Below are 25,466 nucleotides of genomic sequence, written 5' to 3' on the forward strand. Positions count from 1 at the left end.
GTCATAAAACCACGTTTAGTTAAAACCACAGGGAAGTTTCTAGCTGACGTGGAATGCTATTTCTCCTGGCTAGCCTGGCGTATAGCTGTGAGAGAGTAACTGTTATACAATCAATGCATACCACTGTCAGATACATTTGTGGCAATGTGCATTGTGAGCTGCAATGATATATCTAGGAGGACTGGGGACTTGGGAATGTGGACTAGGGAATGGGGACTAGGGACTGGGGAATGTGGAATGTGGACTGGGGAATGTGGAATGTGGACTGGGAACTGGGAAATGGGGACTGGGGAATGGGGAATGGGGACTGGGGAATGGGAAATGTGGACTGGGGACTGGGGAATGTGGAATGTGGACTGGGGACTGGGGAATGGGAACTGGGGAATGTGGACTGGGGACTGGGGAATGTGGAATGTGGACTGGAGACTGGGGAATGGGGAATGGGGACTGAGTTACTGGGGACTAGGGAATGGGGACTGGGGAATGGGGACTGCGGAATGTGGAATGCGGACTGGGAACTGGGGACTGGGGAATGGGAACTGGGGAATGGGGAATGGGGACTGGGGACTGGGAACTGGGGAATGTGGACTGGGGACTGGGGAATGTGGACTGGGGACTGGGGAATGGGGACTGGGGACTGGGAACTGGGGACTGGGGACTGGGGAATGTGGAATGCGGACTGGGGAATGGGAACTGGGGACTGGGGACTGGGAACTGGGGACTGGGGAATGCGGACTGGGAACTGGGGACTGGGGACTGGGGACTGGGGACTGTGGAATGCAGATTGGGAACTGGGGACTGGGGAATGAGGATTGCAATGCCTTTCTATTTCAGGTCAAGATTTGTTCTTGTAACATTTGCATCATTTAGGCTACACACATCCATCAAGTTTGTTTCTTTGCTACAGTAAGAAACTGTTATTCCACCCAACCCAACAACAAGTGATGAAGAGTTGTGCTGTGCCCAACCCAACAAACAAGTGATGAAGAGTTACGCTGTGGTCCTAACTGACATTACATGAAGCTTTCTCACAGCAGGCTGAACAGCAGGACTTTTCTCCCTCTTAGTCAGAGAGAGCAGAGTGACGGTCCAGTGAAACCACACAGAAGCCCAGAGTCCCTCATCCGTCGCTCTCTCTTTCACTCAGACGCACTCCCGGTGTGGTGTGTGTGTGGTGTGTGTGTGTGTGTGTGTGTGTGTGTGTGTGTGTGTGTGTGTGTGTGTGTGTGTGTGTGTGTGTGGGGGGGGGGGGGGGTGTGCGTGGGTGTGCGTGTGTGTGTGTGTGAGTTCAATCCCCGCAGCCATCATTCTCTCCTCTCACTCAGCCAGACTGAACCCTGTCCCTTCTCCTCTCTCCCTTCCCGCCCCCCAACCCCAGGGCCCCGGAAACATCCATTCCCATAAATCATTAGCCGATAAAGAAAAAAAAAAGTATCTCGGAAAACATCAAAGGGAAACTATTTATTAATTTGGCACCTGTGGGCTCTCCCCTGACCAATTACACCCTGTAGCTTAAGGTTAGAGACTCCAACAACTCCAACTCAGTCTCACAGTTTCATCCGTCCAGTGTCTCGCTAAGGCGCTGATGACATCACTCAGTGGTAGACTTGACCCTGCACGACTCAGAGTCTGCTTTCCAAATGGAACGCTATTCCCTATTTAGTGCACTACTTATGATCCAGATGGCACCCTATTCACCCTAAATAGGGAATAGGGAATAGGAAACACGGAATAGGGAATAGGAAACAGGAAATAGGGAATAGGAAACAGGGAATAGGAAACAGGGAATAGGAAATAGGAAATAGGGAATATGGAATAGGAAACAGGGAATAGGAAACAGGAAATAGAGAATAGGAAACAGGGAATGTGGAATAGGAAACAGGGAATAGGAAACAGGGGATAGGGAATAGGAAACAGGGAATAGGAAACAGGGAATAGGGAATAGGAAACAGGGAATATGGATTAGGAAACAGGGAATAGGGAATAGGGAATAGGAAACAGGGAATAGGAAACAGGGAATAGGGAATAGGAAACAGGGAATAGGAAACAGGGAATAGGGAATAGGAAACAGGGAATAGGAAATAGGAAACAGAGTGCCATTTGCGACACACCCTGGCACAATTAGAGAGGCTGTGATCTGGTCTTCTTTAATCCTGACGGTGGGCAGCCTTCGCTAACAGGCCTAACTACAAAACACACACACGCACACACACAAGCTTGCACACACACACATAAACACACATAAACACACACACACACACACACACACACACACACACACACACACACACACACACACACACACACACACACACACACACACACACATATACACACACACATTCACACACACATACACACACCGTACCGTCCAGCCCATAGCCAAACATGGCACAGTTGTGTGTGATCGTTCAGGATAAAATACTTCCATCATTAGGATCATGTATAATTTGTTCTGGGATTCCTTGTTGAGGTTACTATAGTAACATAGTTTACCACATCAGTCACAGGCTTCATTATTAAGTGCATGGATGATGTCGTCTCCACAGTGAGTGTGCGTACATACCCCAACCAGAAGCCATGGATTACAAGCTACATCCCCACTGATCTAAAGGATAGAGCTGCCACTTTCAAGGAGTGGGGCACTAATCCGGATGCTTATAAGAAATCCCGTTACGACTTTCGACGAGCCATCAAGCAGTCAAAACGCCAATGCAGGACTAAGATCGAATCCTTGTCGGATGTGGCAGGGCTTGCAAACTATCACGGAATACAAAGGGAAACCCAGCCGCGAGCTTCCCAGAGTGTGTCATCTCACTCTCCATAGCCGATGTGAGGGAAACCTTTAAACAGGTTAACATTCAGTCAGATTACCAGGATGTGTGCTTTGCTGACCAGCTGACAAGTGACTTCACTGACATTTTCAACGTCTCCATGACTGAGTCTGTAATACCAACATGTTTCAAGCAGACCACCATAGTCCCTGTGCCCAAAAACGCCAAAGTAACCTACCTAAATCACTGTCGCCCTGTAGCACTCTCATCTGTAGCCATGAAATGCTTTGAAAGGCTGGTCATGGCTCAAATCAACATCATCTACCCAAACACCCGGGACCCACTCCAATTCGCATACCATCGCAACAGATCCACTGATGACACAATCTCTATTGCACTCCACACTGCCCTATCCCACCTGGACAAGAGGAATACCTACGTGAGAACGGTGTTCATTGACTACAGCTCAGCGTTCAACACCATATTGCCCTCCAGTGTTATATAGTAGGGTAGCTATTGGTTAACTATTTAACTATCTGCATTGACCTTTTCACTCATCGCATATACTACTGTTACTATTTATTATCTATCCTAGTCACTTTATCCCTACCTAGTATATGTACATATCTACCTCAATTACCTCGTACACCTGCACATCGACTTGGTACTGGTATCCCGTTTATATAGCCAAGTTATCGTTACTCATTGTGTGTTTATTCTGTGAATTATTATTTTATAATTATTTCTCTCTGTATTGTTGGGAAGTATTTATGTTGTTTATGAAGCTTGTGACAAATACAATCTGTTGTAGCTACTGTAATTAGTGTTGCTCTAGAACCAGATAAAAGACCTTTGGCCTTTAAAAAATGATTTAACTTGGCAAGTCAGTTAAGAACAAAATCTTATTTACAATGACAGCCTACAGGGGAACAGTGGGTTAACTGCCTTGTTCAGGGGCAGAATGACAGATTTGTACGTTGTCAGCTCGGGGATTCAATCTTGCAACCTTCTGGTTACCAGTCCAATGCTATAACCACTAGGCTATCTGCCGACTTGCATTATGAGTTTGTTCATGTAATGTCAGGCAGACGTTTTACATCTTTAAGCTGTGTTGCATAAGAAAGACAGTACATATTATTTACTGTACATTGGCCAAATGCACTGCATTACAGTTTCCTGAGTCTTCTTCATTTGTTGAATGCTTTGGTCAATATGGTAAAATCATATATAGCTTTTTTGCATCATATCTAGAAAAATATTTTGCAAATACATCTCGCAATATACTGCATGGATTATTTAATTGCATCGTTCAATATTCTTCCATAACTATCCTTCCACTACTTCTACAGAATGTAGGAGATAGACAACAGACAGCAACAGTAGACAATAGTATCACAGTATTGGTGATAGTATACAGTCTACTTCTACAGAATGTACTGTAGACGACAGAAGACTGACAGCAAGTTGCTTTTTTTATTTTCTTTTTCTCTCCACTAAAAGTCTGCAGGCACAACCTACCGACGATGGTTGCTCTTTTTGGCAGGATAGTGACAGCTCCCACTGCTGCTTCCTCTAGCTGATGGACAGGGCTGTTCTTGGCTCCCCAGCTGTCTGAACCGATCCACAGGAAATGACCCACCTGGTCAGCTCTCTTACTGGCATTCAGGATACCCCTGCAATCAGACACACAGATAGAATGAATAGGATAGCATAGAATGGAACAGTACATTATAGTCCATATTGCAAATTGAAATGTGTATTTTTTTGCTATGCATCATCTCAAGCAACCCAGACTCCATAGAACCCCCCCCCCCCCCCCCCCACACACACACACACACACGATTCACAGCAGAGTTATTCAAACAGTACATTGATCTATCAGTCACACAGCTCCGTACAGCAGTTATTCAAACAGCACATTGATCTATTAAATCAGTCACACAGCTCCATACAGCAGTTATTCAAACAGCACATTGATCTATGAAATCAGTCACACAGCTCCATACAGCAGTTTTTCAAGCAGTACGTTGATCTATTATATCAGTCACACAGCTCCGTATCTATTATATATTATCCTTGTACTCCTCAGTAACATGTTCATGTACATTTTTTACATTGACATTTTTTGGGTCATTTAGCAGAAGCTTTTATCCAAAGTGACTTACATCTTAAGATGCATTCATTTTAAGATAGCTAGGTGTGACCACCATATATCACAGGAAGTATATATCACAGGCACAGGAAGTACACTTTCTCCTCTAATACTATTATTGTTATACTATAGCTATCAGTAGAGCCAGAACGATAGAACTGCTAGGCGGGTGAAGTACAAGTGTTGGTTCAGGAAAGGAAGGGGATTATTTAAGATACTCTTTGAAGAGGTAGGGTTTACGGGTGCTGTCCTAGCTTCAGGGGGAAGCTGGTTCCAACATTGGGGTGCCAGGACAAAGAAGAGCTTGGACTGGGCTGAGCGAGAGCTGCCCTACTGTAGGATGGCAGAACGGAGTGCTCAGTTTGGGGTGTAGGGTTTGAGCATAGCCTGAAGGTAGGGAGGGACAGTTCCTCTTGCTGCTCAGTAGGTACGCACCATGGTCTTGTAGTGGATCTGAGCTTCGACTGGAAGCCAGTGGAGAAGGGTGTAGGAGCGTGGTGACATGGGATAACTTGGGAAGGTTTAGATTTCTGGATACGTTGCAGGAGTTTGAAGGCATAGGCCGGGAGCCCAGACAAGAGCAAGTTGCAGCAGTCCAGATGGGAGATGACAAGTGCCTGGATTAGGACCTGTGCCGCTTCCTATGTGAGGAAAGGGTCGTACGTTATGGATGTTGTAGAGCATGAACCTGCAGGAGTGAGTCACTGCTTTAATGTTTGCAGAGAACATCAGGGTGTTGTCCAGGGTCACGCAAGGTTCTTTGCACTCTGGGAGGGGGACACTATGGAGTTATCAACCGTGAGGACGAGGTCTTGAAGGAGAAGAATGGTTGATTGTCATCGGCATAGAAATGATAGGAGAGACCATGTGAGGATATGACGGAGCCTAGTGACTTGGTGTATAAAGAAAAGAGGAGAGGGCCTAGAACCGAGCCCTGGGGGACACCAGTAGTGAGAGTATGTGGTGCAGACACAGATCCTCTCCATGTCACCTGGTAGGAACAACCTGCCAGGTAGGATGCAATCCAAGAGCCTGAGACGCCCAGCTCTGAGAGGGTGGAGAGGAGGATCTGCTGGTTCACATTATTGAAGGCAGAGGATAGATCTAGGAGGATGAGAACAGAGGAGAGAGAGTCAGCTTTGGCAGAGCGGAGAGCCTCTGTGATAAAGAGAAGAGCAGTCTCGGTTGAGTGACCCGTCTTGAAGCCTGACTGGTTAGGGTTAAGAAGACCATTCTGAGAGAGATAACGAGAAAGTTCATCAGAGACAGCACGCGCAAGTGTTTTGGAAAGAAAAGAAAGTAAGGATACAGGTCTATCATTTTTTTACGTCAGATGAGTGGAGTATTGGTTTCTTGAGGAGGGGAACAACTCCGGCCATTTTGAAGTCAGAGAGGACGCAGCCAGCGATCAGGGATGACCTGATGAGGGAAGTGAGGAATGGGAGAATATCTCCAAAGAGAGGGGAGAAAAAGGTCAATGCGTAGGGTAGTTTTTCCATTCTATTTCCTCTGAACAAAGAGATAGCGTGAAGAGATATTTCCTCAGTTTTTGTATATTGTCTTGAAAGATAAATCAACCGGATGCTGAGTTATATCCGGTTTGATGTGGAACTACAGATCAATTACTCAACCACACATTGCATTGTGGTCTTGCGATCACAACAGAAATACAATATCACAAGAACTGTGACAAAGACTGAAACTTCAATATTTACTGCTGTAAAATGGCTGTGGTGTTGTTGTTTTTGTTCTCCCTACAATAGTAGGTTTACATACTGTACGGACGTTCAGTGTTTTAAAGCAGGTGCTGAGGATCAAAACGATTTGTTCAGCAGAAAGTACAAGACAAGTCTACGGGACTGTGATCATATCATCTAAGCTCAGATGTGGTTTTACTGAAACAATGATTCAACCCTTTGATGAAGACCAAAGTGTTCGATAAGTTGTTTCATTAACCTGTTGGGTCTAGGGGGCAGCATTTGCACGTCTGGATAAAAAAAATGTACCCGATTTAATCTGGTTACTAATCCTACCCAGTAACTAGAATATGCATATACTTATTATATATGGATAGAAAACACTCTAAAGTTTCTAAAACTGTTTGAATGGTGTCTGTGAGTATAACAGAACTCATTTGGCAGGCAAAACCCTGAGACATTTTCTGACAGGAAGTGGATACCTGATGTGTTGTATTGACTTTAAACCTATCCCATTGAAAAACACAGGGGCTTAGGAATATTTTGGCACTTCCTATTGCTTCCACTAGATGTCACCAGCCTTTACAAAGTGTTTTGAGTCTTCTGGAGGGAGATCTGACCGAACAAGAGCCATGGAACGATGATGTCCCATTAGACACCTGGCGCGCGAGTTCATGTTGGGTACCCTCGTTCCAATACGTTATAAAAGAGTATGCATTCGTCCACCTTGAATATTATTCATGTTCTGGTTAAAAAAGGCCCTAATGATTTATGCTATACAACGTTTGACATGTTTGAACGAACGGAAATATATTTTTTCCCCTCGTTCATGACGAGAAGTCCGGCTGGCTTACATCATGTGCTAACGAGACGGAGATTTTTGGACATAAATGATGAGCTTTTTTGAACAAAACTACATTCGTTATGGACCTGTGATACCTGGAAGTGACATCTGATGAAGAGAATCAAAGGTAATGGATTATTTACATAGTATTTTCGATTTTAGATCTCCCCAACATGACGTCTAGTCTGTATCGCAACGCGTATTTTTCTGGGCGCAGTGCTCAGATTATTGCAAAGTGTGATTTCCCAGTAAGCTTATTTTTAAATCTGGCAAGTTGATTGAGTTCAAGAGATGTAAATCTATAATTCTTTAAATGACAATATAATATTTTACCAATGTTTTCTAATTTTAATTATTTAATTTGTGACGCTGACTTGACTGCCGGTTATTGGAGGGAAACGATTTCCTCAACATCAATGCCATAGTAAAACGCTGTTTTTGGATATAAATATGAACTTGATAGAACTAAAAATGCATGCATTGTCTAACATAATGTCCTAGGAGTGTCATCTGATGGAGATTGTAAAAGGTTAGTGCATCATTTTAGCTGGTTTTATGGTTTTGGTGACCCTGTCTTTGACTTGACAAAACATTACACACAACTCTTGTAAATGTACTGTCCTAACATACTCTAAATTTATGCTTTCGCCGTAAAACCTTTTTGAAATCGTAAAACGTGGTTAGATTAACCTGTTGGGGCTAGGGGGCAGCATTTGCACGTCTGGATAAAAAAAATGTACCCGATTTAATCTGGTTACTAATCCTACCCAGTAACTAGAACATGCATATACTTATTATATATGGATAGAAAACACTCTAAAGTTTCTAAAACTGTTTGAATGGTGTCTGTGAGTATAACAGAACTCATTTGGCAGGCAAAACCCTGAGACATTTTCTGACAGGAAGTGGATACCTGATGTGTTGTATTGACTTTAAACCTATCCCATTGAAAAACACAGGGGCTTAGGAATATTTTGGCACTTCCTATTGCTTCCACTAGATGTCACCAGCCTTTACAAAGTGTTTTGAGTCTTCTGGAGGGAGATCTGACCGAACAAGAGCCATGGAACGGTGATGGCCGATTAGACTCTGACGCGCGAGTTCATGTTGGGTACCCTCGTTCCAATACGTTATAAAAGAGTATGCATTCGTCCACCTTGAATATTATTCATGTTCTGGTTAAAAAAGGCCCTAATGATTTATGCTATACAACGTTTGACATGTTTGAACGAACGGAAATATATTTTTTCCCCTTGTTCATGACGAGAAGTCCTGCTGGCTTACATCATGTGCTAACGAGACGGAGATTTTTGGACATAAATGATGAGCTTTTTTTAACAAAACTACATTCGTTATGGACCTGTGATACCTGGAAGTGACATCTGATGAAGAGAATCAAAGGTAATGGATTATTTACATAGTATTTTCGATTTTAGATCTCCCCAACATGACGTCTAGTCTGTATCGCAACGCGTATTTTTCTGGGCGCAGTGCTCAGATTATTGCAAAGTGTGATTTCCCAGTAAGGTTATTTTTAAATCTGGCAAGTTGATTGCGTTCAAAAGATGTAAATCTATAATTCTTTAAATGACAATATAATATTTTACCAATGTTTTCTAATTTTAATTATTTAATTTGTGACGCTGACTTGACTGCCGGTTATTGGAGGGAAACGATTTCCTCAACATCAATGCCATAGTAAAACGTTGTTTTTGGATATAAATATGAACTTGATAGAACTAAAAATGCATGCATTGTCTAACATAATGTCCTAGGAGTGTCATCTGATGGAGATTGTAAAAGGTTAGTGCATCATTTTAGCTGGTTTTATGGTTTTGGTGACCCTGTCTTTGACTTGACAAAACATTACACACAACTCTTGTAAATGTACTGTCCTAACATACTCTAAATTTATGCTTTCGCCGTAAAACCTTTTTGAAATCGTAAAACGTGGTTAGATTAAGGAGATGTTTATCTTTCAAATGGTGTAAAATAGTTGTATTTTTGAAAAATTTGAATTTTGACATTTATTTGGATTCAAATTTGCCGCTCTTGAAATGCACCTGCTGTTGATGGAGTGCACCACGGGTGGCACGCTAGCGTCCCACCTAGCCCCAAGAGGTTAAGGAGATGTTTATCTTTCAAATGGTGTAAAATAGTTGTATTTTTGAAAAATTTGAATTTTGACATTTATTTGGATTCAAATTTGCCGCTCTTGAAATGCACCTGCTGTTGATGGAGTGCACCACGGGTGGCACGCTAGCGTCCCACCTAGCCCCAAGAGGTTAAACCACATGGAACTATTTGACTGCTGTGTGTGGGGTCCTCCCCTTTCTGCATACACAGGGATACATCATTAGCCCTCTTAATCGTTGTCACACATTATGCTTGGTGAGATAATGAACAGGAGATACATAGTGCTGTGAGAATGGCACCAACTCCAAAATGTGTCAGCATTAAATTAAACATTATTGAAGGGAATTAAGTTGCCATCGTCCTGAACCTTCTTTCAGCTTTTCAGTTTTAAATTCCTAGGACTCAGCAGTTCTTGAGCTTCCAGAACAATATTTAAAATCTTGCTTTGAGTGCCAGCACACGGAAATCCTTAGGCTTTAGCTAAAAGGGCTAAAAACTAGTAGATACATACCGTATGTCCTCATCTGAGGCGAAGAGGATGACTGCCCGGGCGTAACGAGTGTCCAGAAGCAGCCTGATGATCTTGTCGAAGTTCTCCTGTTTGTGATTGTGAGGGATCTTTAAGGACTGAGCGATGCAGATCCCACCTGAAATGGAAAGAGGGAAAATGATGAGCTTCCGGTAAGGTACCTCAAACTGGGAGAAGCACCTGGAAGAAGAACGCTAACTACTAAAAACTACAAAAATTACATTTGTAAAAAAAAAAAAAAAAAAAAAAAAAGTATAGAAAATAAATGAAATATGCACAACAATTTTTTTTACATAAATCCGACGAACATCGAACCACACTGATTTGAACTGAGGTACACTACTCCACGTGTAACAAAAGGCTTTGTATTAACAGGCTATTACATACTTTACAATTCCGTACAATATGAAATCCCATAGACATGTTGAAACTAAATATAGGTGAGCTATACATCACAAAGCCTTTTGCACACAGTCATTAATTGTACATCTTGGCGTCTGTTACAAGTACATATTAAATATCTACTGTAGGCTACAGTACTGTATAAAATGGTCCATAGCTATGTTGAACATGGAAGAGAGAGACTAAAAATAAATATATAGAAACAATATAATATATGTGCAGAATATAAAACATTCCAGCAGTGTGTTTAAAAGCACTGCTGCCATATGTTGAGTTAAAATTAGATCCTTGTTGTAACAGAGATCACCCAAAAGGGTTTGAGAAGAAACACCTGCTAAAAACCGGTAGGTTCCCTCAGACGCCTGAGAAATGTACAACAGCGTGTATTTACAGTTTTCCCATTGACGGCAGCATGCTAACGATCACCCACAACATTTATTTGACAGACCCTTTAACCAGGAGCAGCATTTTTAAGAACATGGTGCCTCATACCCGGGAACAGCGATAAAACGAAGGAGAACTACACCGGATAACACAAACCTATAAAGTATGGTGTCCCTGAGGGATTAAAAAGCAATGCAGCATATTACTGTGATGCTAAATAGGCTGCATTGTTAAATAATACTGGAGCCTCCAACATAGTTGCAATTCCACAGCCTGTTCTGACCCAGCCTATCCAGTCGGTTCTGTTTGTGTTGTCATGACTCTATTCCAGGAAGGAACCTCGTGCTGTGAGCGTTGCATGCAACCCAAAAATGAAGCCAAAACATTATACAGTAGAATGTGAAACATAACTAGATGTTTGTGACACAAAATATAGATTAACATACTGATTATACAGAACAGAGAGATCATTTTGTTTGTACATTTCTTCACCTAATTACCAGTTTATCCATATATTATTTTGTGTATGATCATGATGTTATTTTGTGCACATCACGGCATGTGCAGTTAGCAGTGTTAGGGACATGAATATAGACTAACACACTGATTATACAGAACGGAGAGATAGCAGTGTTAGGGACATGAATATAGACTAACACACTGATTATACAGAACAGAGAGATAGCAGTGTTAGGGACATGAATAGAGACCAACACACTGATTATACAGAACGGAGAGATAGCAGTGTTAGGGACATGAATATAGACTAACACACTGATTATACAGAACAGAGAGATAGCAGTGTTAGGGACATGAATATAGACTAACACACTGATTATACAGAACAGAGAGATAGCAGTGTTAGGGACATGAATATAGACTAACACACTGATTATACAGAACAGAGAGATAGCAGTGTTAGGGACATGAATATAGACTAACACACTGATTATACAGAACAGAGAGATAGCAGTGTTAGGGACATGAATAGAGACCAACACACTGATTATACAGAACAGAGAGATAGCAGTGTTAGGGACATGAATAGAGACCAACACACTGATTATACAGAACGGAGAGATAGCAGTGTTAGGGACATGAATATAGACTAACACACTGATTATACAGAACGGAGAGATAGCAGTGTTAGGGACATGAATAGAGACCAACACACTGATTATACAGAACAGAGAGATAGCAGTGTTAGGGACATGAATATAGACCAACACACTGATTATACAGAACGGAGAGATAGCAGTGTTAGGGACATGAATAGAGACCAACACACTGATTATACAGAACAGAGAGATAGCAGTGTTAGGGACATGAATAGAGACCAACACACTGATTATACAGAACGGAGAGATAGCAGTGTTAGGGACATGAATATAGACTAACACACTGATTATACAGAACGGAGAGATAGCAGTGTTAGGGACATGAATATAGACTAACACACTGATTATACAGAACGGAGAGATAGCAGTGTTAGGGACATGAATATAGACTAACACACTGATTATACAGAACGGAGAGATAGCAGTGTTAGGGACATGAATATAGACTAACACACTGATTATACAGAACAGAGAGATAGCAGTGTTAGGGACATGAATATAGACTAACACACTGATTATACAGAACAGAGAGATAGCAGTGTTAGGGACATGAATATAGACTAACACACTGATTATACAGAACAGAGAGATAGCAGTGTTAGGGACATGAATATAGACTAACACACTGATTATACAGAACAGAGAGATAGCAGTGTTAGGGACATGAATATAGACTAACACACTGATTATACAGAACAGAGAGATAGCAGTGTTAGGGACATGAATAGAGACCAACACACTGATTATACAGAACGGAGAGATAGCAGTGTTAGGGACATGAATATAGACTAACACACTGATTATACAGAACAGAGAGATAGCAGTGTTAGGGACATGAATATAGACTAACACACTGATTATACAGAACAGAGAGATAGCAGTGTTAGGGACATGAATATAGACTAACACACTGATTATACAGAACAGAGAGATAGCAGTGTTAGGGACATGAATAGAGACCAACACACTGATTATACAGAACAGAGAGATAGCAGTGTTAGGGACATGAATATAGACTAACACACTGATTATACAGAACAGAGAGATAGCAGTGTTAGGGACATGAATATAGACTAACACACTGATTATACAGAACAGAGAGATAGCAGTGTTAGGGACATGAATAGAGACTAACACACTGATTATACAGAACAGAGAGATAGCAGTGTTAGGGACATGAATATAGACTAACACACTGATTATACAGAACAGAGAGATAGCAGTGTTAGGGACATGAATATAGACTAACACACTGATTATACAGAACAGAGAGATAGCAGTGTTAGGGACATGAATATAGACTAACACACTGATTATACAGAACGGAGAGATAGCAGTGTTAGGGACATGAATATAGACTAACACACTGATTATACAGAACAGAGAGATAGCAGTGTTAGGGACATGAATATAGACTAACACACTGATTATACAGAACGGAGAGATAGCAGTGTTAGGGACATGAATATAGACTAACACACTGATTATACAGAACGGAGAGTTAGCAGTGTTAGGGACATGAATAGAGACCAACACACTGATTATACAGAACGGAGAGATAGCAGTGTTAGGGACATGAATAGAGACCAACACACTGATTATACAGAACAGAGAGATAGCAGTGTTAGGGACATGAATATAGACTAACACACTGATTATACAGAACAGAGAGATAGCAGTGTTAGGGACATGAATATAGACTAACACACTGATTATACAGAACAGAGAGATAGCAGTGTTAGGGACATGAATATAGACTAACACACTGATTATACAGAACGGAGAGTTAGCAGTGTTAGGGACATGAATAGAGACCAACACACTGATTATACAGAACAGAGAGTTAGCAGTGTTAGGGACATGAATATAGACTAACACACTGATTATACAGAACGGAGAGATAGCAGTGTTAGGGACATGAATATAGACTAACACACTGATTATACAGAACAGAGAGATAGCAGTGTTAGGGACATGAATATAGACCAACACACTGATTATACAGAACAGAGAGATAGCAGTGTTAGGGACATGAATATTGAGTTAGTAGATTATGAATGTCCTTCTGAAAATACAAATAATCAAAAATGGAGGCATTTCAGTGTTGTTTTTTTTTTTTTAAATTAGATATCCGTTTTATATTTTCTAAGACACTTAAACATTTTATACCTTTAAAAGCTTTTTTTTAAAGTGTTTTATTTCGGGACCATTGTTTTAGTGCTGTTAACACAGTGTTCGGCTAGATTCTACCATCTCCTGGAGCTGACATTAGCAGGCTAGCTCCGGCTAGCTAGGTTACCTGGGTTGGGGCAAAATGGTTTTGTTACAGTCTAATGCTACAGGAATGTTATGGGCTCCCGAGTGGCACAGCGGTCTAAGGCACTGCATCTCAGTGCAAAAGGCGTCACTACAGTCCCTGGTCTGTCACCTACTGTTAGTCGACCAATTAAATTCCTCTAGAGAGGATGTCACCACACAATCAGAGGTTGAATAAATTGATGATGACTGGCCTTGTAGATAACAGTGTCACACTTTTTTTGGATAGTCTGGATCGTCCATCTGTACATGATCTACAGATGGTCATACAAACGATCTGTTGATAAGCAACTGCTTGCTAAGGGTACAGTTAGGGTTAGGTTTAGAGTAAGACTTGGCAATGTTAGGGCAAAGGTCAAGCTTAGGGTTAAGGTTAATGGATAGTTATCTGATAGTGTCCACAGATGGACTATCTAAATAAAGTGTAACAATTGTAATTCATCCCTCATCTATGGATTTAGACTTAAATATATACTATATATATATATATATATATATATATAATAATATATGCAACAAAAACACTATCTGACCATTGTGCATGTAGTAATTCATTCCTTTGTCGAATAGTATTATCAATTATTATCAATTATCAACTATTATCAATTCTGGTTTAATTTGAAATCCAAACACGTTTCACTGTATGTAGCTGCAGAATAAGTATTTATTTCCTCTGAAAAGGGACACAGACATTCCCTGATCCTCCGGTTAGTATTAGCAACATATCAATGCAACACAAAACACCAACAGGAGACAAATAGGTGATGGATTAAGAAATGACCAGAATGGTTGATGGCAAAGTGTTTCCTGAGAAAGAGAACGAGAACAAGGTTAGCTAGCCAGCTGTATTCGTTCGTTCGCGCTGTTTTCCAAACGGCGTCAACACCACAGCCACTGCTACGTAGCCAACTTTACCAACTAGCAGTACTGTAGAAACTAAATACATTACAACGGAACGATTTGATTAGTGTAATGTTAGCTAGCTACATAGTTGTCTATGTATCAAAGATAAAAGATAAAGGTAAACGCAGCCACTGCTAGCTAGCCAACTCTACCAGCTAGCAGTACTGTATCATTTTTAGTCAATAAGATTTTTGCAATGTAAGCTTACCTTTCTGAACTTTCGAGTTGTGTATTCCACTTGTGTAGCTAGCATGACTGACTTTGTGTTAGCTAGCCAACGTTTAATTACTTCTGCGTTATGAAAGGAACTAGACACGGACACGAATGATCCATTGGTAGTTTGTTGTAACCAAGTATTGGTGCTAACCGTGTGTTATTGGATGCTAGCATGCTAGTTAGCTATGGCGTCATAGGACACGGTGCACTGGGTGGGTTTCACGGAAGAATACTGTACCAAGTTATCTAGCTGAATAAACTAAGTTTGAGCCTATTCCTGGAACCATTGAACCACTGTAGTTTACATCAATTATAATTTCTAAAGTGGAAGTTGGAAAAGTTATATTTGAGTGTTTCAGTGAATGGTTAGTGAGGGAGGCCCTGCTCTCTCGCTTCCCCAGTTGTTTAGTTAATTTTCATTCCAATCTCCTTTGCATTAGCGTAGCCTCTCCTGTAGCCTGTCAACTATGTGTCTGTCTATCCCTGTTCTCTCCACTCTGCACAGGCCACACAAACGCTTCACACCACATGGCCGCTGCCACTCTAACCTGGTGGTCCCAGCGTGCACAACCCACGTGGAATTCCAGGTCTCCGGCAGCCTCTGGAACTGCCGGTCTGTGGCCAACAAGGCAGAGTTCATCTCAGCCTATGCTACCCTCCAGTCCCTCGACTTCTTGGCACTGACGGAAACATGGATTACCACAGAAAACACTGCTACTCCTACTGCTCTCTCCTCGTCTGACCACGTGTCCTCGCATACCCCGAGAGCATCTGGTCAGCGGGGTGGTGGCACTGGAATCCTCATCTCTCCCAAGTGGACATTCTCTCTTTCTCCCCTGACCCATCTGTCTATCTCCTCCTTTGAATTCCATGCTGTCACAGTCACTAGCCCATTCAAGCTTAACTTCTTTGGGATAGGTGGCAGTATTTTCACGGCCGGATAAAAAACGTACCCAATTTAACCTGTTTAGGATAGGGGGCAGTATTTTCACGGCCGGATAAAAAACGTACTCGATTTAATCTGGTTATTACTCCTGCCCAGAAACTAGAATATGCATATAATTAGTAGATGTGGATAGAAAACACTTTAACCTCTTGAGGATACCGTAGGATAGGGGGCGCCACAGCGCATTTTGAAAAAAAATCGTTCCCATTTTCAACGGCCTACTAATCAAACTCAGAAGCTAGGGCATGCATATACTTATTATATATGGATAGAAAACACTCTAAAGTTTCTAAAACTGTTTGAATGGTGTCTGTGAGTATAACAGAACTCAAATGGCAGTCAAAACCCCGAGACCGATTGAAACAGGAAGTGGAATTCTGAATTGTGGACTCGACTTCTCATCTTTCCTTATTAAAGTTTCTAAAACTGTTTGAATGGTGTCTGTGGGTATAACAGAACTCATATGGCAGGCCAAAACCTGAGAAGATTCCATACAGGAAGAGCCCTGTCTGACAAGTTGTTGTCCTTCTGTTGCATCTCTATCGAAAATACAGCATCTGTGCTGTAACGTGACATTTTCTAAGGCTTCCATTGGCTCTCTAAAGCCGCCAGAAAGTGGAATGGGCTGTCTGCTGTCTCTGGGCGAAGAACAGCAGCAGAATTTGTAAGTGGTCAGCCTGGGGACAGTGACACTGGAGATGCGCGGTCACGAGACTACTCCATTTTTTTCTTTCAGCCTTTGAATGAATAGAACATTGCCCGGTTGGAATATTGATTTTAAACAGCATTTGACATGCTTCTAAGTACGGTAGTGGAATATTCTGAATTTTTTTGTCACGAAATGCGCTCGCGCGTCACGCTTCGGATAGTGACCTGAACGCACGAACAAAACGGAGCTATTTGAATATAACTATGGATTATTTGGAACCAAAACAACATTTGTTGTTGAAGTAGAAGTCCTGGGAGTGCATTCTGACGAAGAACAGCAAAGGTAATCCAATTTTTCTAATAGTAATTCTGAGTTTAGTGAGCCCCAAACTTGGTGGGTGTCAAAATAGCTAGCCGTGATGGCCGAGCTATGTACTCAGGCTATTGCAAAATGTGCTTTCGCTGAAAAGCTATTTTAAAATCTGACACCGCGATTGCATAACGGAGTTCTGTATCTATAATTCTTAAAATAATTGTTATGTATTTTGTGAACGTTTATCATGAGTAATTTAGTAAATTCACCGGATGTTTTCGGTGGGTATGCTAGTTCTGAACATCACATGCTAATGTAAAAAGCTGTTTTTTGATATAAATATGAACTTGATTGAACAAAACATGCATGTATTTTATAACATAATGTCCTAGGAGTGTCATCTGATGAATATCATCAAAGGTTAGTGCTGCATTTAGCTGTGGTTTTGGTTTTTGTGACATATAGCTTGCTTTGAAAATGTCTGTGTGATTATTTTTGGCAGGGTACTCTCCTGACATAGTCTAATGTTTTGCTTTCCCTGTAAAGCCTTTTTGAAATCGGGCAATGTGGTTAGATTAACGAGAGTCTTATTTTTAAAATGGTGTAAAATAGTTGATTGTTTGAGAAATTGAATTGTGGTATTTTAGTTGGTTTTGTATTTCGCGCCGTGCGATGCCATTGGCTGTTGGCTAGGGGTTCCGCAGGCGGAACGGGGTTCCGCTAGCGGAACATCTGTCCTCAACAGGTTAACATCCAGGTTAAGATCCTCATTTATCGCCCTCCAGGTTCCCTTGGAGAGTTCATCAATGAGCTTGATGCCTTGATAAGTTCCTTTCATGAGGATGGCTCACCCCTCACAGTTCTGGGTGACTTTAACCTCCCTACGTCTACCTTTGACTCATTTCTCTCTGCCTCATTTCCACTCCTCTCCTCTTTTGACCTCACCCTTTCATCATCCCCCCTACTCACAAGGCAGGCAATACGCTTGACCTCATCTTTACTAGATGCTGTTCTTCTACTAATCTCAATGCAACTCCCCTCCAAGTCTCCAACCACTACCTTGTATCCTTTTCCCTCTCGCTCTCCTCCAACACTACTCACTCTGCCCCTACTCAGATGGTATTGCGCCGTCGCAACCTTCACTCTCTCTCCTGCTACTCTCTCCTCTTCCATCCTATCATCTCTTCCATCTGCTCAAACCTTCTCCAATCAATCTCCGGATTCTGCCTCCTCAACCCTCCTCTCCTCCCTTTCTGCATCCTTTGATTCTCTATGTCCTCTATCCTCCCGGCCGGCTCGGTCCTCCCCTCCTGCTCCGTGGCTTGACGACTCATTGCGAGCTCACAGAACAGGGCTCCGGGCAGCTGAGCGGAAATGGTGGAAAACTAGCCTCCCTGCGGACCTGGCATCTTTTCACTCCCTCCTCTCCATATTTTCATCCTCTGGTTCTGCTGCTAAAGCCACTTTCTACCACTCTAAATTCCAAGCATCTGTCTCTAACCCTAGGAAGCTCTTTGCCACCTTCTCCTACCTCCTGAATCCTCCTCCCCCTCTCCCCCTTCACTCTCTGCGGATGACTTTGTCAACCATTTTGAAAAGAAGGTTGACGACATCCGATCCTCGTTTGCTAAGTCAAACGACACCGCTGGTCCTGCTCACATTGCCCTACCCTATGCTCTGACCTCTTTCTCCCCTCTCTCTCCAGATGAAATCTTGCGACTTGTGACGGCCGGCCGCCCAACAACCTGCCCGCTTGACCCTATCCCCTCCTCTCTTGTCCAGACCATTTCCGGAGACCTTCTCCCTTACCTCACCTCGCTCATCAACTCATCCTTGACCGCTGACTACGTCCCATCCGTCTTCAAGAGAGCGAGAGTTGCACCCCTTCTCAAAAAACCTACACTTGATCCCTCCGATGTCAACAACTACAGACCAGTATCCCTTCTTTCTTTTCTCTCCAAAACTCTTGAACGTGCCGTCCTTGGCCAGCTCTCTTGCTATCTCTCTCAGAATGACCTTCTTGATCCAAATCAGTCAGGTTTCAAGACTGGTCATTCAACTGAGACTGCTCTTCTCTGTGTCACAGAGGCTCTCCGCACTGCTAAAGCTAACTCTCTCTCCTCTGCTCTCATCCTTTTAGACCTATCTGCTGCCTTTGATACTGTGAACCATCAGATCCTCCTCTCCACCCTCTCCGAGTTGGGCATCTCCGGCGCGGCTCACTCTTGGATTGCGTCCTACCTGACAGGTCGCTCCTACCAGGTGGCGTGGCGAGAATCTGTCTCCACACCACGTGCTCTCACCACTGGTGTCCCCCAGGGCTCAGTTCTAGGCCCTCTCCTATTCTCGCTATACACCAAGTCACTTGGCTCTGTCATATCCTCACATGGTCTCTCCTATCATTGAAACGCAGACGACACACAATTAATCTTCTCCTTTCCCCCTTCAGATAACCAGGTGGCGAATCGCATCTCTGCATGTTTGGCAGACATATCAGTGTGGATGACGGATCACCACCTCAAGCTGAACCTCGGCAAGACGGAGCTGCTCTTCCTCCCGGGGAAGGACTGCCCGTTCCATGATCTCACCATCACGGTTGACAACTCCATTGTGTCCTCCTCCCAGAGTGCTAAGAGCCTTGGTGTGACCCTGGACAACACCCTGTCGTTCTTCGTTAACATCAAGGCAGTGACCCGATCCTGTAGGTTCATGCTCCACAACATTCTCAGAGTACGACCCTGCCTCACACAGGAAGCGGCGCAGGTCCTAATCCAGGCACTTGTCATCTCCCGTCTGGATTACTGCAACTCGCTGTTGGCGGGGCTCCCTGCCTGTGCCATTAAACCCCTACAACTCATCCAGAACGCCGCAGCCTGTCTGGTGTTCAACCTTCTCAAGTTCTGTCACGTCACCCCGCTCCTCCACACATTCCACTGGCTTCCAGTTGAAGCTCGAATCTGCTACAAGACCATGGTGCTTGCCTACGAAGCTGTGAGGGGAACGGCACCTCCGTACCTTCAGGCTCTGATCAGTCCCTACACCCAAAAAAGGGCACTGCGTTCATCCACCTCTGGCCTGCTCGCCTCCCTACTTCTGCGGAAGCACAGTTCCCGCTCAGCCCAGTCAAAACTGTTCGCTGCTCTGGCACCCCAATGGTGGAACAAGCTCCCTCACGACGCCAGGACAGCGGAGTCATTCACCACCTTCCGGAGACACCTGAAACCCCACCTCTTTAAGGAATACCTGGGATAGGATTAAGTAATCCTTCTAACCCTCCCCCCCACCCTCCCCCCCAAAAAATATATAGATGTACTATTGTAAAGTGGTTGTTCCACTGGATATCATAAGGTGAATGCACCAATTTGTAAGTTGCTCTGGATAAGAGCGTCTGCTAAATGACGTAAATGTAAATGTAAAAATGAGAGCGAGAGAAAAGGAGAGAACTTTTGTGAGTGTAATATTTACTGTCAATTATTTTGAGGGAGAGAGAAAGAGAAAGAGAGAGAGAGAGAGAGAGAGAGAGAGAGGGAGAGAGGGAGAGGGAGAGAGAGAGAAATAGCTTTTTATTTGGATTTCATGTAATGGACATACACAAAATAGTCCAAATTGGTGAAGTTAAAAGAAAAAAATTACTTGTTTAAAAATATTCTAAAAATTTAAAACCGGAAAAGTGGTGCTTGAAGCCCCTAAATAAGATCTGGGTCAACCAATTACCTTCAGAAGTCACATAATTAGTTAAAAAAAAGTCCACCTGTGTGCAATATGTGTCACATGATCTGTCACATGATGTCAGTATATACCTGTTCTGAAAGGCCCCAGAGTGTACAACACTACTAAGCAATGGGCACCACCAAGCAAGCACCACCATGAAGACCAAGGAGTTCTCCAAACAGGTCAGGGACAAAGTTGTGGAGTACAGATCAGGGTTGGGTTATAAAAAAAAATATCAGGAACTTTGAACATCTCACGGAGCACCATTAAATCCATTATTAAAAAATTGAAAGAATATGGCACCACAACAAACCTGCAAAGAGAGGGCCGCCCACCAAAACTCATGGACCAAGCAAGGAGGGCATTAATCCGAGAGGCAACAAAGAGACCAAAGATAACCCTGAATGAGCTGCAAAGCGCCACAGTGGAGATTGGAGTATCTGTCCATAGGACCACTTAAAGCCGTACGCCCCACAGAGCTGGGTTTTATAGAAGAGTGGCCAGAAAAAAAGCCATTGCTTACAGAAAAAAATAAGCAAACAAGTTTGGTGTTCGCCAAAAGGCATGTGGGGAGACTCCCCAAACATATGGAAGAAGGTACTTTGGTCAGATGAGACTATGTAGCTTTTTGGCCATGATGGAAAACGCTATGTCTGGCGCAAACCCAACACCTTTCATCACCCCGAGAATTACCACAGTGAAGCATGGTGGTTGCAGCATCATGCTGTGGGGATGTTTTTCATTGGCGGGGACTGGGAAACTGGTCAGAATTTAAGGTATGATGGATGGCGCTAAATACAGTGAAATTCTTGAGGGAAAACTGTTTCAGTCTTCCAGAGGTTTGAGACTGGGATGGAGGTTCACCTTCCAGCAGGACAATGACCCTAAGCATACTGCTAAAGCAACACATGGCACCGCCCAGCCAGGTCTCTGACCTCCTCCCTATAGGCTGTCTCGTCATTGTCGTCATTGTTGATCAGGCCTACCACTGTTGTCATCTGCAAACTTAATGATGCTGTTGGAGTCGTGCCTGGCCATGCAGTCGTGGTTGAACAGGGAGTACAGGAAGGGGACTTAGCACGCACCCCTGGGGGGGCAGTGTTGCGGATCAGCGTGGCAGATGTGTTGCTACCTACCCTCACCACCTGGGGGTGGCCCGTCAGGAAGTCCAGGATCCAGTTGCAGAGGGAGGTGTTTATAGTCCCAGGTACCTTAGCTTAGTGATGAGCTTTGAGGGTACTATGGTGTTGAACACTGAGCTGTAGTCAATGAATAGCATTCTCACATAGGTGTTCCTTTTGTCCAGGTGGTAAAGGCAGATCTGGTTTCAAATAGTGTTTGTTATCTTTTCAAATACTTTAGCTGTGCTTGAATGAGCTCGACCTGGTGCAGTGGAACCAATAGAATAGTCCCAAAAGGGCAAACCCCAAACCCTGCCCATCTGGAGCTCCAATTAGGGTCGACGGAATGCTCAAACTATTTGAAAGAGAAGGTACTGTATGCTATTTGAACCAAAATATAGAGCAAATCCTAAAACCGTCTCAAATTGAAGGTATGTCATAGAGCTTGTCAGACTCATCTCTCTCTCCCTCTATATCTACTTCTCACCCACCTCTTTCTCAGCCTATATCTCTCTCTGCTACAGTGCTGATGGCTAATACAGTACCAGTTGAGATAGTGAGTAGAGTAAAGAGAATATTAGTTTGACAGACAGCTTCTCATAATTGGGTCTTCAGAGCATGTTGATGTATTACTTTTTTATCACAGTACTTCAAGAACCATCAGAGCACTCCATGAAGTAAAGCACTTCTCATCAATACCCGGTACAATTTATATATGAGAGTGAGAGAGTGAGAGTGAGAGAGAGAGAGAGAGAGAGAGAAAACTGTATAATGAAGGAGAGGTAGGAAGAGAGGAAAGTAGTGACTATCAACATGCAGCAATCAGAGAGAACCTGAGATGATTGAATAAACACAGTGGAGACGCTTCACAATCAGAATGTTGAGAGACAGACATTCCGCTGCGGAATAGTCACTGCTCATTTGCAATTCCTAAATTGTCGGAATGTCAATGAACCAATCAGCATCCCTGCTGGGTCCTTGAGGACAGAGGAATCATAATAATTCCAATCCTGGGTGATCTCATCGCTTGTCTCACTTTAATGAAACTGTTATGGGATAGGATAGGTGGGTCCCAACTGTTCATTTGGCTCAATGATGGGGAGGATTATGTTGTATTTGATGAGAATCCTGTAGTAGTGAAGTCAGGAACAACAGATAACAAATCCTTGGCGGTATGATAAAATTACTTTGTAGAACATAGAGTGAATGTGTGTTTGCGCTCGCTGATATATCAATTACATGACAACTATACGTACACATTTACATGTACATATCATTGTTTGTAAATGTTTATCTTTCAGTGCATGTTATGACTATACATATTATGTATACAGTACCAGTGAAAAGTTTGGACACACCTACTCATTCAAGGGTTTTTCTTTATTTTTACTATTTTATATATTGTAGAATAATAGTGAAGACATCAAAACTATGAAATAACACATATGGAATCATGTAGTAACCAAAAAAAGTTTTAAACAAATCGAAATCTATTTTATTTTACAAGGCAAAGGGTGGCTACTTTGAAGAATCTTAAATCAACAATATTTTGATTTGTTTAAGACTTTTTGGGTTACTACTGTAACGCCCTGGCCATAGAGAGGGTTTTTTTGTTCTTTATTTTGGTTAGGCCAGGGTGTTACATTGGGTGGGCGTTCTATGTTTGTTTTCTAGGTTTTGGTATTTCTTTGTTTTGGGCCGTGTGTGGCTCCCAATCAGGCACAGCTGAAGTTCGTTGTTGCTGATTGGGAGTCACACATAAGGAGCATGTTTTTCCTTTGGGTTTTGTGGGTAATTGTTTCTGTTAGTGTTTTGCACCTGACAGGACTGTTTGGCTGTCAGTTTTCTCGTTTTGTTTTGTGTAGTGTTCTTTATTAAATTAAAATCATGATGAACACTAACTCCGCTGCACCTTGGTCTAATTCTGACGACGGCCATTACAGAATTACCCACCAAAAACGGACCAAGCAGCGGAGGAAGGAGCAGCACAAGGAGGACTATAGGAAGCAGCGCGCTCGGGAACTCATGGCATCCTGGTCGCTGGAGGTGTTGGAGTCCAGGAATGACTGGACATGGGATCAATTATTTGACCATTGCAACAACCTGCCGAGGGAGAGCGACGGACATGGGAGGCAGCCCCAATAATTTTTTTTGGGGGGGGCACACGGGGAGATTGGCAGAGTCAGGCGGTAGACCTGAGCCAAATCCCCGTGCTTACCGGAAGCAGCGTGGTACTGGTAAGACACCGTGTTATGCTGTGGAGAGCACGGTGTCCCCAGTGCGCGTTCAAAGCCCGGTGCGCTACATATCAGCCCCCTGCAAGTGCCATGCGAGGGCAGGCATCGAGCCAGGACGGGTTGTGCCAGCTCAGCGCGTCTGGTCTCCAGTGCACCTTTTCGGGCCAGGGTATCCTGCACCGGCTCTGCGCACTGTGTCTCCAGGTTGCTGGGAGGGTCCAGTACGCCCAATGCCTGCTCTCCGCCCTTGCCGGGCCAAAGTGGGCATTCAGCCTGGAGTATGGGTAAAGAGCGTAAAGTCTAGAACTCCAGTGCTCCCCCACAGGCCGGTTTATCCTGTGCCACCTCCTCGGACCAGGCCTCCAGGGGATCTCTCCAGCCTGGTCCGTCCTGTGCCACCTCCCACGACCAGGCCTCCAGTGGATCTCTCCAGCCTGGTTCGTCCTGTGCCACCTCCCAGGACTAGGCCTCCAGTGGGTCTACCCATCCTGGTTAAGCCTGTGCCTCCTCCTCGGACCAGGCCTCCAATGGGTCTCCCCATCCTGGTCCGTCCTGTGCCACCTCCCAGGACTAGGCCTCCAGTGGGTCTCCCCATCCTGGTTAAGCCTGTGCCTCCTCCTCGGACCAGGCCTCCAGTGGGTCTCCCCATCCTGGTCCGTCCTGTGCCGCCTCCTAGGACTAGGCCTCCAGTGGGTCTCGCCAGTCCAGAGCCGCCAGAGCTGCCCGCCAGTCCAGAGCCGCCAGAGCTGCCCGCCAGTCCGGAGCCGCCAGAGCCGCCCGCCAGTCAGGAGCCGCCAGAGCCGCCCGCCAGTCCGGAGCCGTCAGAGCCGCCCGCCAGTCAGGAGCCGCCAGAGCCCCCCGCCAGTCAGGAGCCACCAGAGCCGCCCGCCTATCCGGAGCCGCCAGAGCCGCCCGCCTGTCCGGAGCCGCCAGAGCCGCCTGCCTGTTCGGAGCCGCCAGAGCCGCCTGCCTATCCGGAGCCGCCAGAGCCGCCCGCCTGTCCGGAGCCGCCGGAACCG

General features: G+C 43.9%; 1 protein-coding gene across 1 annotated transcript in view; it reads right to left on the reverse strand.

Annotated features, from left to right (window-relative positions):
* LOC106566206 (metabotropic glutamate receptor 7) overlaps positions 1-25,466 on the reverse strand; it is a 431,795-nt gene that overhangs the window by 242,951 nt on the left and 163,378 nt on the right. Inside the window, exons 3-4 of the mRNA XM_045691964.2 lie at positions 10,115-10,250; positions 4,293-4,447 (exon numbers count right to left, since the gene is read on the reverse strand). Of these exons, the coding sequence (XP_045547920.2) occupies positions 4,293-4,447; positions 10,115-10,250 (291 nt within the window). The remainder of the gene's footprint in view (positions 1-4,292; positions 4,448-10,114; positions 10,251-25,466) is intronic.

This window comes from Salmo salar, chromosome 12 (assembly GCF_965601325.2).
Source record: "Salmo salar chromosome 12, fSalSal1, whole genome shotgun sequence".
NCBI classification, from domain to species: domain Eukaryota; kingdom Metazoa; phylum Chordata; class Actinopteri; order Salmoniformes; family Salmonidae; genus Salmo; species Salmo salar.